This window comes from Actinia tenebrosa, unplaced genomic scaffold (assembly GCF_029948245.1).
Source record: "Actinia tenebrosa isolate PJP-AT-01 unplaced genomic scaffold, QUT_ActTen_1.0 PGA_scaffold10__47_contigs__length_13832649, whole genome shotgun sequence".
Lineage (NCBI taxonomy): Eukaryota > Metazoa > Cnidaria > Anthozoa > Actiniaria > Actiniidae > Actinia > Actinia tenebrosa.
Window position 1 is genome coordinate 4047211 of NW_028292570.1, and position 16364 is coordinate 4063574.

Genomic DNA, 16364 nt, shown 5'->3' on the forward strand with positions numbered 1-16364 from the left:
CTGACAGCTCTAAGAATTACCCATTATCACCCCCCCCCCCCCCCTCCCCCGGGTTATCACACGTAGTCAGATGTTACGTGCGTGACATTCCCATTGTAAACGGTGAGTTTACAAGACTGTGATACTCTTGTTTTCCAGGGGTTTTTTTTTCTTCATTTGAGATGGTTTCAAATAATTAATTCTTAGTAGCCGGAGAAAACACCAGCGCCTCTAGATATGGGACTTTAAGGTAGTCAATCTGGCACAGCTCGTTAAGTCGATCAATTTCGCAATAACTGATACAATAGCGGAGATCAAAGAAAGGTCGCCCTTGTTGCCCGCGCACAGTCTACAAGCAGAATACTCTAATAACTATAAGGAAAGCCTTGATACCCAAGGTGAAGAAACAATCCCTCGGGAAGCTGTATTCAAAGTCTACAAACGAAGATGGTACATTCTCACTCTTTACACTGCAATCGCTTTAAACTGTAACATGGCGTGGAATGCCTGGGGACCGATATCGGAGCCTTGTAAAATCATATTTGGCTGGGGAAATTGGCAGGTTTTGTTCCTTGCGAGTTGGGCTGCCACTTCGTTAATCTTGAGCGCTGTCCCTTCGACTTATCTCATGGATATGAAAGGTAAGGATCTTATGCAGTCTATGCTGCTATGGCTGTTGACTCGATAGTTTATACTTTTTCAACAGCCATACACACTAACTTGATCTCACTTTGTAAATATTTGTTCTGATAAATAAAATTTCAAAACTGTTATAACTCTATATCATTATTCCTTTTTTACTGTAATTTTTGTGTGTGAAATAAACTTGACTTGACTTGACCTGACCTGACTAGTGTCTATACCAGAACTTTCATTACACAAAGACGAATACACAAAAGAATTTTGTGTAATAATAATAATAATAATAACAACTTTATTTAATGAGGGTGGCACTAAATAGTGTACTACACTAATAAACTTGTGGTCCTCAACATAAAACTACTAATATTTACAAATTTAAAAATATAAAATATATGTAATAACAACTATCAACATGAACTTATAAGAAAAATTGACTATAGTACAATAAAACAATGCATCAAGATTAAAATGAACTATATATAAATTTAACTGTGAAGCTCAGCGACACTACGCTCACGCGGACGACGCAGCGACGCAGCTGAACGTAATAATATACTTCAGCAACGTCGAAACGCCGCCCCATGAACACGACGCCGCCAAACTTCACAGCCAAATTAAACAGGAATCTATATTATAAATGTAAAAGGGTAAAATCGAAATGGAATAAACTGAAAAGAAAATTAGGGGGAAAAATAATAATAATAATAAAAGGAAACTATAGATAAAAATGTGGCAAAAAAGTCTGCTCTTCGAGAAATTTCCGGCGAAGAGCGCGTTTAAACAATTGAACTGTTGCTTGTTTTTTAATGTCCGCACTTAAATTGTTCCATTTTTCTATGGCGCTAACTATGAATGTTCTTCCTCCTTCAGTCTTCCTATTATAGCGTGGTGTAATGAAATTTAAGCTTGAGAATCTAGTGTTCCTAGAATGTACAGAACTGTTCAGTTTTAGAGCCTCTATCAAGTACTTAGGTACAGCATGCTGTGTTCTCTTATATAATAAAGTACACTTTGAGATATAAGTATCTATGAAGAAAGGCAGCCACTCCAATTTATTAAATAACGGTACTGAAGGTGCTCTTGACTCAGCATTAAGTATGACTCTTGCTGCTCTTTTCTGTAGGCGCAGAATCCTTAACAGACAGTCTTTAGTACATGATGTTTGCGAAACAACGCTAGCATAACTAAACACTGGTTTTATCATAGCATTATAGTAAGCCAATCGTTGTTTTATGGGTAGGCAGAATTTTATCTTATTCAGTACTCCAATTCTTTGTGAGATTTTCTTGCACATTCTGTCCACATGATCTGAGAAGGAGAGCTGACTATCGACATCTAGGCCAAGTAATCGGACAGTGTTCATTTGCTCAAGCCTTTTCCCGCTGGATGTAGTTATAGATAGTAAGTTGGAGAGTACTTTATCCTGAAGGCGTTTGCCATTCACAAGCAAAGTCTTGGTCTTTGACTCGTTGAGTGGCAGCTTATTGCAATTAGTCCAGTCCTCTACATCCCTCAAGGCGGAGTTCAAGGTTTCCTGTAACTTGCCAGTGTTCGAGACATCGACAGAGTAGGAAAGAGTTGTGTCATCCGCATATAGGTCAATGTTGACATCTGCAGACTTGATATGAAGCGGCAGGTCATTTATAAACATAATAAACAACAAGGGACCGATTATACTTCCTTGAGGCACCCCATGAGGAACATTAGCAAGATCAGAGATATTGGAACCAATAGATAAAAAATAATAAATAATGTTCTGGTTGAGTGATAAAAGCTATTAGTCACTAAATATATACTATTTGTTAGTATCAACTTTGTTTTTATTTCATGGTTTTACTGCATGCGCTCTATACGATAAAATATATCTTAGCTAGCGCATTGGTCTAGGTTTAGGCGATATAAGTGGCCATCGCCGGACTATCCAATGCAAACAATAGAGTGCACGCACTAAACTCGTGAATAATAATTAGTACTAATTAGCAGTAATTCATACAGAATCCTTTGTTTCCTGTTGTTTGATTATCACTATTTAGTACTTAAAAATAGTATTTTTTCACGGATTTAGGGCGAGCACTCTATATCCATGAAACTTTAGTAACACTAAATAGCACAATTTCATGCAAATTCCATTGTTTTCTATTGTTTAATTAGCACTATTTTGTACTATTTAGTAATTAGTGTTTCACGGATTTGCACTCGAGGAGGTCGAGATGGAGACAGAATCTCATTTATAAAATTTATATTAGGTCTACTCATACAACTAAATTTCAGTGAAATGCCTCTAAATTTCAGAAAAGGTCCCTAGTGATGTTTATACAATGATATGTCCTCCCAAGTACGAATCGTCCTGTACGACGGCTAGGGCACATTGAAAGTGTGAATAACTTCCCTTTGGGGTTCTGCGCCTTCAAAGTCTGTATGTAGATGAGTTAACTTTACCAAAACCGTTCTGAATGAAATCTCCAAGGAACAGAACCCCAAAGAGAAATATTTACTCTTCCGGTTGACGTCGCCTTCGTAGATTTTGAAAGTATCATTTAAGTCCCTAATAACACATACCTTAAGCTCCGTTTACACTAACGATTTTTGCGGCGATTTTTGTGGCAATTTTCGGAAATATGAAATCTTTTGTCTCACCTTTCAAAAGAGACATTCGTCTAGGAAAATCTTGGTATCCTGAAAAAAACTTTACAAGTAAATTCTTTACCATTATTTATTATGGAAAAAATCGCAAAAAAATCACAGCAAAAATCACAGCAAAAATCGCCGCAAAAATCGCTAGTGTAAACGGGGCTTAACATGACGGTCACCGACTATAACTTTCTGCATTATTCATATTCATCATTATTTATATAGAATATTAATTGAAATATGACGCGTTCCTAAGCCTGCTTCTCTCGTGTTCCACAGCTCCCAGCGTGTTTATATCATACGCGCGCGACTTTTTATATTCCTTGACTATTTGTTTAAAAGCAAATAACCTGATTATGGTCGTTGAAATAGTTCATTGTTTTCAATCGTCAGGTCTAAGAAAATCAGTCATATCATGCGCTTCCCTACTGACTGCTGGCAAAGTATTCCAAGTTATTCCATCCAGTGATCCACTAACAAGAACCATCCTGTTAAACATTGGTCAATGCATCTCTATGTTGAGCACTCCTGTCGGACTAGGAGCACCTCCATCGATCTCCGCAACGTGGTTCCCTCCAGAAGAGCGTACAACTGCAACAGCTATCTCAACACTAGTGGCATACATTGGGCTTCCTGTGGCGTTCATTATTGGTCCATATATGGTCCAAATACTTGAGATAACTTATTCACCTCAAACGAACAATACTATGAATTTAAATGTTAGTATTTCTAATTATACTAAAGTTTATGACATAGACGCAATGAGCTCTGACCTAACCAAGCATATGGGCGTACATTTAGGTATAAGTATGTTTCTATTGGTCTGCGCATTGCTGTATTTCCCGGACAAGCCACCCTTGCCGCCATGTGAGACGTCAGGTGGCCCTCCTCATGAATATGGTGAAAGTATCCAAGCACTTCTCTTCGATCGATCATACTTGCACTTAGTCGTTATATTTGCTTTAAGCTATGGGGTTTACTTTGGCTGGATCTCTGTGTTAGCGTTGGCTGTTAAGCCGTTTGGTGTCGATGAGTCGTTGGCTGGTTGGCTTGGTGCTTCGGCCACTACAGCTGGGATCTTTTCTGGATTATGTCTGGCAAGGTGAGTGACTGATCCCTAGACTAATGGTAAAGTAAAAACTAACTATACAGGGGAGTAGCCAGGGCTCTAAGAGGTCCCTCCCTCCCCCCCCCCCCCCCCCCCCCCACACTTTTCCAGCTCTTTTCGGTTCTTCTGGTAGACGCGTGTACCACTAATTTTCGAAAGTCATAGGTTTCGCGCTCTTTCCTTACCATTAGGGAATGTTTTTCCAACCGGATGGTTTGGTTTAAATGGTAAAGAGCACCCCAGTTCCTTGGTATATGGGTTGAAAGTATGGGCGTTTCCTTGCGCGTAGTACTTAATGACACGAGCGCTATTTAAAAACAAAACGAAATAATATGCTTATTGTTAATTCAACTGACCTGTTTTCTTTCATACGCAGATTCGTAGATTACGTCAAAAGCCGTACAAAGTCGGTTCTTATTGGTTTGTTCTTTGGAACAGCTATAGCTCAGTTGATTTTTACACTAACTTGCTCGAACATCATTCCATATTCCAAAGCAGTTCTCTTCTCGTCGATAATTTTTAGCGGTTTATTCTTTAACGGGACGACCCCACTTCTCTTCGAGATGGCTATCGAGGCTGTTTACCCAGTAGCTGAAGGCGTCACAGCTATTTTCCTTCTCGTAATCGCCTACTGCATATATTTGTTTTTTACGATCGCATTCATGTTTCCAACCATGAAGGTGTCTTGGATGAACTGGGCTACTGTTGTTTTTAATGGTCTCTGCGTACCGGGCTTAATGGTCTACAAAACTAAATTTAAAAGACTTGAACTGAATGGACGTTGAAAACACTCAATTTTCCTTGGACGCTATAATGTGACGTCATAGCCACCACATTGGTTTAAACAAATTTAAAAGCGTGTTTATATCACAGTACAGAGAGACATGCACGCGCATTTTATATTCCTTAACTAAATAATAATAAAGTAACTGTTACTCGGAGTTTAGTATGAACTAATCTAGCTGAGCAACCGTAAAATATTAACGAAGAAATAATTTGGACAGTGCTAGTTATTGACAAAATTCAATTATATACATGCCAATGAAAAAAAAAAAAAAAAAAAAAATGTATAAAATAATTATAACATGACAATAAAGGGAAAATAATGAGGGTGGAATACAAATTTAAAAGGCTTGAATTGAATGAACAATGAAAATAAATAGACCTTTTCGGCTTGGGGCATTGTTTTCCCATTCCAGACTACGTGTCATTCACTTGAGAATAAGATTCTTTGTTTGAGTTGTATCCATATTCATGTGTCTTCTCATGTGCAACTGTTAAACAAAGGAATGATACTCTAGGTAATGACACATGGTCTTGAGAATAAGATTCTTTGTTTGTGTTGTATCCATATTCATGTGTCTTCTCATGTGCAACCTTTAAACAAAGAAATGATACTCTGAGGAAGGACAAGTGGTCTGAAATGGGAAATTATTACGCCCGACCCGAGGAGCTCTATTCCTTGGGCCCCATATCCTGCAAGTCATGTTGGTTTGAAATGTTCTGGGTTATACACTTGGAATAAACTTTTTTTGGCTGCCTTTGATCGACAAAATGTTTGTCACAAGTCTCTTTCGATTATGACTGCTCTCCATTGTCCTGTTCACGAAAAAAAATCCCTTCATCCCTTCAAGGTCAGTACGGTGTACTTACATATAAGTGGGTTCCCTGTGGTACTGCGGCGCATAAATCATAAACAAGTGAGCCAAGCCTGTTTAAACATGAAAATCTTTTTTTTATAATTTTTTTCTTTTTACACTAAAAAGCTATAGGCTACACCGGCCAAGGCTTCTATGTATAGGCCTTACGCAAAGAAAAAGGGGTAAAATAATAACGTAAAACTAAATCGGGACCCGAGTGGTGGGCACCAGTATATTACCTCTCACTCAGCTAAAAGATCTGTTGAAATACTGGGTGTCTGAAGTAACTGCTGATTTTGATACCCAAATACGCCAGCTGATGTGATAGCCGGACGTAGAAATTAAGTCATTGCAAAACTGAGGTTATATGTAAAGCCTGCAAACATTGGCCAGCGGAAAATAAAAACATGCTGTCAATGCAAAAGTGACACCTAAGGTTTGGAAATTTTGTTGTCTCATTGGTTAACATTTTTCTCAGACCAGCTGGCGTTGCTAAGCATTTTACTTCTATGCAGAAGTGGTGGGTAACTGGTAACCCATATGCAACCACCACTCACCTGTAAATCGGGTCCCGTATTATAACGATTGTTCTGAACTTATACCTGTATTCTCTAAGGAATCAAAAATTTTAATATGAAAGAATTTTAAAAACTATTATGGTATAGAGTCGGGGGTAAAACGTCATCTCGCTTCAGGCTTATTATAAAGATCACGTTTTTAGAACTGTATGTTTATTTCACATTTTTTACTAACTGGGCTTCCTGTGTTCCCTCCATCAAATCAAATATGGGTTCATTGTATCCTGTCTTTTAGACCGATTTTCTTCCTCATCTCAGAGTAAGTTGGATGGCTAATATTCCGCTTTCAGTATCAATAAACTGGAGATCTATCGTCGTAGGGCTTCTAGTTTTTCTAGGTGTTCTGTACTATTTCTCAGCCTATCACTGGAAGCTTCACAAACACTCCAGCAAGACCATTATCAAAACACAATACCTTAACATCAATGGCGCCGAAAAGGGCATATTTTATCGACATGGCTTACCAGAGAAGCCTCTTTTAAAAGTATTATTCCTTCACGGGAAGAGGTTCTCTTCCAAAACCTGGGAAGATATTGGAACTTTAGAGTTTCTGAGCAAGAAAAGTTACGAAGTGTTGGCAGTTGATCTTCCTGCCTTTGGTAACTCGTCGACGTTGGAGGCTCCAAAATCTCCTTCTGATAAAGCAAAGTTCCTTGAGATATTGATTCAAAAGCTTGATTATGAACATTCTATCCTAGTTGCTCCATCGATGAGTGGATCATACGCTTTTCCATACATTTTTAATGGAGAAAACGCCAAGAAATTGGAAGGATTTGTCCCTATTGCACCCGTTGGAACAGAAGACTTCACAGAAGATCAGTTCAAGAAGTTGGGCCTCAAAACTTTGATTGTTTATGGCCAAGAAGATAAGCAACCATTTGTATCAAAGGCTATCAAGAAACTGCAACTAATCCCTGATGCTATTACTAGGAGGATTGACCAAGCAGGACATGTCTGCTACATTGATCACGCTGATGAATTCCACAGCAATTTGGAGGAATTTCTTGAAAAATTGCAGGAAAACAAGTCTTGAAACTGAATCTTTAGGGATCAAACATGGCACTTACAGCCATTCTCAATCACACGTGCCACTCTAGCAATAGTTTCTGTCGCGTCAAAGAAGCTCTTGGTGGACGTCAATCAAGGCGTTCCCATGAATATTCCATGTACGTGCCCTTATTGCTTTTGTGAATTTTGACAATGTTATGGAAACGCCTTGTGATTGCCATCTGGTTCTTTCAAACAATTAATACTAGCTATTAACTCTTACATTGAAATTTTACTAGAGTAAATTTAGATAAACCATTTATCTCTCCAGATTCAGTAAAAACGAGTGTTTTGGGATTTTCCTGTGGTTGTGTGTGAAGATTGGAGCCAAGTAATCCAATCTACATGCATCCACAGGAATCCTAAAACACTCACCCTTACAGAGTTTGGAGGAAAGTGGGACTGCTTGCAGTCTTTGGATCACCTGAGATCAGGGGAAAACAAATTGATATGATCAAAATATGTCTTTTCATCCATTCTCTTGTAAAATAAAATCTGGTTTCTCATGACAGTAAATGCTAGTTTGGCACATATTTGATATCTTAGGAGACCTCAACTAAATAGTTATCTTAGGCTCAGATCAAAAGTTGAACTTTACATGAGCCGAACATTACTGAAATAATGGATAACGAGGCAGTCTTCTCTGATGTCCTAGCCCTATCTAGGTTAAGCTCTTGTGAAGTTCAACATGAGCCTAAGTTATATATATTAGATAAATCTATCTGAATCTTATAAATTTATCTTAGGCCTAGGGCAAACATCGAACTTTCCATGCACCGAACTCATTAAAAACAATGGATATCAGGTGATAATGAGGCGGCATTCTTTGATGTAATTAAGTTTGGTGCATGGAAAGTTCGACATTTGCCCTAGGCCTTATAAGTGCTATCTAGCACTTAATCAATCTCCTACCCCCTTTACCAGGGAATAAGGCCACCTCACATTGAACTTGTCACAGTGCCACAAAGAAACATTGTAAATCAGTGTCTGATGTGAGGCTCCCTCCCCCTCTCAATACGACAGCATTGGACATGAATGTAATTATAATGAATAATACCAAAGGACCCAGCAGATGTATGTAATAATATAAATTGTGGATCCATCCTATCATTTTTATATGCATAGCTTTGTGTCTTCAGACCTCACGGCCATCAGTAATCTTAAGGAATATAGCATTTTCACACAACATCACAGCATGCAGCCATGTTGATGTACCAAAACAATACATTTTCTATCCTCCAGAAATTGAACCCTATTATTATGGCAGTAAACTGTGCTGAAAGTTTCTATTGTTTGGTACACCAATACTGGTTTCAAAATAAAAAAACATACCTTTCCTCAGCAACTAGATGGCAGGCATCATCCCAGACCTCCTATATATCCTATATTTCCTATAATTTGTACAGGATCCTATAAAGAGCCTATATTTAAAGAAAACCTCCTATATTTCCTATAAATAGGACGACTGCTGATTGATACATTTACATTTACACTTTTTTTTTTGGTTGTCTTTTATGGCTTATTTGGTTCTGCAAATAAATCATTGCCTGTGCACCCTCCCTGCAAGATCCCTGGTTACGTCACTGAAAAGCTATTTTAGCTCCTATAAAGTGCATATATTTTTGGGAAAAACTCCTATATTTTCCTATATTTAGAACTTGTACAGCCCATATTTCCTATCGAATTTGTCTAAAAAGTGGCTGGGATGCCTGAGATGGTGTTCCATTTATTACAAGAAAAGGTTTGCATGGAGAAAAATAATGTACACTTATTAATAAAGGTAGGTAAAAGCAAATTTCAATTTATTCAGTTTTATCATCTCACAAATTAATATATTAATAAAAGTCATTCTATATAGAACTATTGGATGAGGTTGTGCAAGACATAAATTATCAACAGGGTTCGTGCTGAGGTAAACACTTAAAATTCAAGGACTATTCAAGGACTATTCAAGGACCCAAAAATGAATTTTCAAGGAGTATGTTCGGCTAGATATGCCAAGGTTTTACACAGTGGTTGCACATGGCTGACTTTCAGATTTTCCAATCTTTCTGACTAGATCTATTTAAGAACCATGCAAGTAATGATCAAAGCAAAAATTCAAGGAGTTTTGCTAAAATCATAAAATTCAAGAGCTTTTCAAGTGCCCTTGAAAACGTGAATTCAATTCAAGGAGTTTAAGGAGTAGCACGAACCCTGTATCAAGACCAAAGCTGTGTTCTCTGCTGAAGCTGTTATGCCGAAGCGGATAAAGCCAAGGTCTTAATAATTTAGCATATCAAGTGAAAACTGAATTCAATAATTGTTTTATTATGCATTTTGTAAACTAAAAATAAAGATCTAATTCAGCCTTCAAAGAAATAGCAAACATATTTCAATCTCCATTATGACCTTGAATGAACTTGACATGATAAATGTAATATCTTCATGAACACCTATAGATATTATTACATTAATTAATTAATATTTATTAATTCATCATGTTGAGTTCACACAATATCATGCATTGGCTGTGGTCTCTTGGCCAATGAGAAGCCATCTAGTCTAAAGCCCATTAGGAGATCATATTAATTTCTTTTATTTTCTTTATCTGTCAACACTAGATTTTTGATAGACATCAGTTTATTAAAGGTCTGTCCTGTTATTGATGATAAATTTCTTCATTACATTGTCAAAGTAGTGTGGACACTACTTTGACAATGTGATGAAGAAATTTATTGTCAATAACAGGACAGACACAAAAAAACTGATGTCTCTTTGTTTTTTACAATAGCAAAAACGATAAAAACTTCTCATTTTTAGTGATCAAAACAACCAACAGAAAGAGCATGCGCCTGTTGATGCCAGCTTTATCTGTCTGTCCTCTTCATATTGATATAATGACCATGAATCAGCACCCAAGATTTTCATACGTTATTGCCAAAAAAATTTTATATGCTAGCTTCTAATATTATAGATTATTTTAGGTTAAGAATAGGATATGAAACAGCATGAACTTAAAAGTTTGAAGGAATGACAATAAAAGGTCTCTCCACCTACTATCAGGGTTCGTGCTGAGGTAACCACTTAAAATTCAAGGACTATTCAAGATGTACACAAGGACCCAAAAATATTTTTTAAGGGGTATGTTGCTAACTATGCCAAGGTTTTACACGGTGGTTGAATATGGTCGACTTTCAGATTTTCCAATCTTTCTGACTAGATCTTTTTCAGAACCATGCAAGTAATGATCAAAGCAAAAATTCAAGGAGTTTTCAAGGAGTTTTGCTAAAATCGCAAAAATTCAAGAGCTTTTCAAGTGCCCTTGAAAGCGTGAATTAAATTCAAGGAGTTTTCGATGAGTTTAAGGAGTAGCACGAACCCTGTACTATGCTTCTCAGTTGAGTTTGGCATGACAGGAGTTATGTTATGACGTTTTGTTGATGAAATCTGTATGTTGTCAGGTTCAACATCTCTGATAATCGCTGTACCCAAGCTTTATTGCCGGTTGAATAAGTTTGATGTTGCCGCTGACAACATGGAGATTCCACTCTTAACAATGCTTTGTAACAAAACGCCTGTTGCACCAAACTCAACTGAAAAGTGTAGAAAAGTCTGAATGGTATTCAAATAAAATCATTTTTTTGAAGTACTAAGTTAAGCTTCTCAAAGTAAATGAAATGAATGAAACTATTTGAGTAAAATGGATTAATTTTTCAATCCATTCATCCTTTTACAAAATAATACTGGTAGATTTTAACACATCAATATCAAAATTTAACAATATTCAAATGAAATTTCTTGAAGATTAAAATAACAAATAAAAAAATAATTGAATATATTAGCTTCATTTTCTTTCCTCCAGCTTCTTAAAAAGGTCATCTGCACTTTCAGCTGTCTTAACTCTTATCAAATATGTAGCTGGCTTCTCATTATCTCCTTCGCTCGGCTTAGAGTACAGGGGAGGGTTGGGTATCGAGACCAACATCACATTGTTTTTGCCACTCCGCGTCACTGGCATTGAGGGTGCAATGAATATGTTAAGCAATATTTTGCCTGTTGCAGTGTCGGCACGTACAAGAAGCTGGGATTTATCATCTTTGTCTTTGAGGTTTAGCATGCCAACGCCAAGTTCAGACCAGGCGTTGTTGCGCTTAAAGAATAGTTTGCATCGCACAGAGAACTGGGATCCCTCTTCAGCAGTAATGACACTAAAGAAAAAAACGTACATGGAATGGTTAGAAGTTGGCTGGAAGTTCAATTAATAATAATTAGCTTTGTATATCATTATGTAATACTCTCAGTGGCCTCAATTTTGTGCAAAATATTCACACGTTCCAGTCAAGGTCTGTCAAGTGTTTGTATTGCTGAAATTGTCAAGTGTGCTTTCATTACTTTTCCCTTGGTATTTGTGAATATTTAGACACTGATACGAGGCTAAGCCTGAGTAAATGAGTCTGTAATCAAGGAACAGTGGTAATTCGGAACTCAAAACAGGTCTATTTTCAGTCATTTTCTTCTCATCTATTCCTTCTTAATACGCATAGCACTGTCTTCTCCTATTCTACATTTGCACATGACATCATAGCTGTGATCTTGGTTGAATTTACCAATAGAGGCTTTGCACCATCACAGGATGGCAGCCATGACAGGAGGCACAACAATAGAATTGTTCTCCCCTGGGAAACTTAATTCTTTTTCATATAAATCAGATTCACCATTCTCCATACAACGGTTCACTGGTCAAACACAAAGCATTCAGTCGCGGTTGCAAGGTGCAAATTTGAATAATCCTTTGAAAGTACCTTGGCGCCTCGCTTGAGTGCTTTGTATTTGACCGGTTGACCAATGTATGGAAAACGGTGAATCCGTTTAGATAAATAAAAAGTGGATTACATGTGACTAAGTGATCTAATAAAAAAGAACATTCATTGCATGTATTGTTTTTTACCTTTTTAGCTTTGGAGGTTCATCACTAGGTTCATCTTCATTCTCTGCTTTATCATTTCCATTATCTTTTGACGCCATGGCAGCTGCAGCAAGACCTTATCACAGAAAAGTTATTTTATTAATAATTAATTAAGAAAACAAGTGAGTAAAGTAGTACAAGCTCCAACAATGTATCAAGCATACATGATGGATATATCTCCCAGCTATATCTCACCATGCCCATCACCGGAGGGGTGCAAACGGGGGGTGGGGATTGGGGGCTGGGGGGCTAGGGCTGAGACAAAGTTTGAGTTCACTGCTGGGCTACCTTAATCATCTTTATGATATTCACAATAACGATCCTACCAAACCAGTTTCCCGCCATTTCAATCTAGCTAACCATTCTCTTTCTGACTTCATTGTTTTCGGTCTTTCTTTGATTAACGGCAACAATGATTGTCGCAAGACCAAAGAAATGCGGCTTATTCACCTATTGGGCACTCTTAGTCCCAACGGGATTAATGAACGCTTTGCTTTCAACTGACCTTTCTTTTGTCTTTTGATTGTTTTTGTTTCCTTGCCTACCTACACTCCTTTCTACCACCTCTTTCTCTTTTACTCCTGCGAAGGACTAGCGTCCGAAATGTCAGTAACTTTTTTCATCTTTTCACTGTGCATAATTTACCTATTCATCATTACTGCTAGGCTACCTGTAGCACATGGCCCTCCCCCACTTTTTTAAAAGAGGTTGTATCATCCCTGTATTAGCTAGAAGTGGAATGGATCATTATTTACAATGTATTATCCGATCAATAACTGTACGTACCAGCAAAGGGCTTCTCTTCATTCCTTACTTCAGGAACAACAGAAGACTTAAAGTCCAAGCTCTTACTACTAACTTGCTGTTCATTTGAGCTAACCACTTTGCTACCAGATGACGATGGCGGCGTTATGGACGGCAATGGCTTAATACCTGGGGAATCCTTGTTTGGCGTTGCTTTACTTTCTAAGTCGTCCATGTGCTTGCGGTAATCTTTAAAAACTGGCATTAAATCAACATATGGATTTTCCTCTACATGTTTCTTGATCCAGGCTAGAACACCGATATTCAAGGCTTTGATATTTTCAAGATAGGCATTATTCGGTGTATCATCTAAAGTTTCTGTCTTTTCAGAATCTTTGTTTCCATTGAATGTTGACCATGATGATGCTATCGATGAGTCCTTAGAAGAAGATGATATGCTGTTGGTAGCAGATAGACCAGCAAATCCTGTGAATCCAGCAATAGTTGTTGCTGTCGTTGTTTCTGTTTTAGATGTAGTGGATCCCCAAGAACCGAATCCTGGTAAAGATTTGCTAGCGTCTGTAGTACTTGATGAGCCAGACAAACCAGAAAATCCCGAAAAACCTTTAAACTTTTGGAAGACTCCTGAAGACTATAGAGACAAGAAAAAAATAGATCAACACAAGTAAAACTGATTATAAAATATTGAAATATAACATGTACACATGAAATATAATGCACTTGATGACTGGCTGGATCTACTGTGTTTATATCAGAGGATAAAGGTATGCTCTTGGAAAATCATTCAAAACATTTTATAAGAGTAATATAAAAAATTGTCCAGGTCTTTGTATTGTGATCTAAACACTCTGGGAGTTAAAGAGCACTCATGAAGCAAGAGAACCACTCAGATATGCTTCTATGAATCTTCTCTCATGCTTCACAAATCTTAGTGATATGTTCTTCTCAAAATGAAGTTATGTGAACTTAAAGATTGGGATGATTCAAGTTTTGAAAATGCTTTTTTTTCGTCATATCGTAAATGAAAATGTATCAACTTCTTATGAAAAGTTCATTTAATATGCTGGGGGGGGGGATTTAAGATTTCTCCTCAAAAACCTTATCTTTTTACAGGCCCCCCTTTTTTAGACTTACTTAATTTAGCTAATTAATTTTATTACTTACATAATTTTCGAAGCCCAAACAACCCAAGAAAATTTTTAAATTCAAATTGAGCCCCCCCTTATGCATGACAAATTTTTAAAGCCCCCCCTTTCATACCCCAAAACTTTTGGTAACCCCCTCTTTCTGCAAATTACAGCGCTTCTCAATCACGTGTGAAATCAGAGGCGGAAAAATCGAGATATAATAAAGTTTTGGGGGACACCAAACAAAGTATTTCCCAGATTTGTCAGAAAACACAAAGCTTTTAAGGGCATGTGCCTATGCGATGTCATGGAAATACATTGATTGACATCCACAAAACCTACTTTATCATGATGGCAAATTGTACCATTTCGCGTAAGTGATCAAGAAGCCCTGTAAATGAAATTTGCACTATTTAGCCTTTCCCTCCCTCCATGTTTTAAAAGACCTGTCATAACCTTAGAATTTGCATCCGATGGTATTCTTCTTCGAGCCCTGATGATCCTAAAATCAAAAGATAAACTTAGTTTTATGAAGCTTTTTATTTCTAAATACAGGCACACTTATAATACATATATGACTTAAGACCTACTTGCGCTTATTTAGATCTTCTTCACTGGCTATAGTGAACGTTCCGGCCTGAAAAGATAAAAGATGTCAGAAAGGACAATTTTAGGCAAGAATTGATAAAAACATCAGCCGCTTTCATGTAATATGACAAAAACCGTTAAAAGGCATTATATAACACTTAGGATTTTCTAACTCTGCTTAAAACTCTGTTTGAATTTTTGAATTTCGGCGGGCTTTTTGAAGACTTTTTTCACCGAAGATTTTTGACTTGCTTTACAACTTTCTTGCATCTGTGGGTTCAAATTAGATTTAAAACCAAATTACAGCAAAAGAAACACAGCTTTACAACAGAACATTAAAATCAGAACGTCAATACGGAATTTTCATTTCTTTTTGATAATTTGAAGCTGCGGTGAGGAACGATAGAATTAAGATTTTTCCTCTCGACACTAGCAGCAATAACCTCAAATTTAATAAGGAAATACAATTTGTTTAAGTTTGAAAATTTACACGAGCAATTTTAAGACTATGAGGGCTTCTAATGGTTAATAAAATGGCTCTAACCTCCTCTATTTCGTCGTCGTCGTCCCAGTTATCTCTGTTCAGTTCGCTGCCTGCACCTCGTTTCGCCATCTTGGATTAGTGTGGACCTTCGAGCATGCTTTGCGTGCATTCATTATGAAGACTACAGATACATGGTAAGGGTGGGGTAGGTAGGGCTGTCTTTTTGCTTTTTTTCGTTTATTTTTCTTTTGAAATATCTGTCAAAGACTTTAGATTAAAAAAGGTATAGTTTCTCTATTTATTTAATGAGTTCAGCGACTGTCACATCATTTTGACTGGGGCACATATGGACAGACAGACACTGATATAGTCAGGGAGGCCCTATAAGGGGTACCCAAGTCGTCCTGCTTCTGAATTTCACAATTGTCTGTCACAATTTCGGAAATATTCTTTTGTAGCTGTCAGCATTTTACCCCTAATAGGGCCTTAATGTCAGTAATTCATTAGGGCAGTCTGTCATGCCATTTGAATGAATGAATGAAAAGGCCAAACTGGCAGACTATAGACCATATGAGAAACGAGTATAAAACTGAGAACGAGCACTACAAACAATTAATGATTTCAAAAATATATTTTTATTATGAGAAAAACCATGTCTAGAATAGTAGTTAGGGAAAGTTCTGTTGTCATATATTAAATCCCTGAAGAGTTATATTTAATATATGACAACAGAAAGCATTTGTAATGTACCGAAAACATGAAATCGAGGCTGGTAAGGCCTTCGTAGTTGTTTCCATAGAAACCTTTCTAATTTCAAACAGCTGTTT

The 16364-nt window shown here is 37.2% G+C and overlaps 3 protein-coding genes across 3 annotated transcripts; 2 read left to right on the top strand and 1 right to left on the bottom strand.

Moving 5' to 3' along the window:
- The first annotated feature begins 70 nt into the window (after positions 1 to 70).
- LOC116302775 (solute carrier family 49 member 4 homolog) lies at positions 71 to 5163 on the top strand. Its single transcript, XM_089026301.1, has 4 exons — positions 71 to 77; positions 288 to 620; positions 3646 to 4354; positions 4737 to 5163. The coding sequence occupies exons 1-4, from the start codon at positions 71 to 73 to the stop codon at positions 5143 to 5145; spliced, it is 1458 nt and encodes a 485-aa protein (XP_088882427.1). The 3' UTR covers positions 5146 to 5163.
- Positions 5164 to 6653: 1490 nt separating this feature from the next.
- LOC116302818 (protein ABHD14A) lies at positions 6654 to 8741 on the top strand. Its single transcript, XM_031712207.2, has one exon. It carries the CDS (start codon positions 6847 to 6849, stop codon positions 7609 to 7611), a length of 765 nt encoding a protein of 254 aa, XP_031568067.1. The 5' UTR covers positions 6654 to 6846; the 3' UTR covers positions 7612 to 8741.
- Positions 8742 to 9410: 669 nt separating this feature from the next.
- On the bottom strand, positions 9411 to 15672 carry LOC116302828 (nuclear pore complex protein Nup50). The gene is made up of 6 exons (XM_031712218.2): positions 15598 to 15672; positions 15056 to 15102; positions 14922 to 14967; positions 13360 to 13969; positions 12556 to 12649; positions 9411 to 11815 (listed from the first exon to the last, which is right to left on the bottom strand). The coding sequence occupies exons 1-6, from the start codon at positions 15664 to 15666 to the stop codon at positions 11452 to 11454; spliced, it is 1230 nt and encodes a 409-aa protein (XP_031568078.1). The 5' UTR covers positions 15667 to 15672; the 3' UTR covers positions 9411 to 11451.
- Positions 15673 to 16364: the final 692 nt, after the last annotated feature.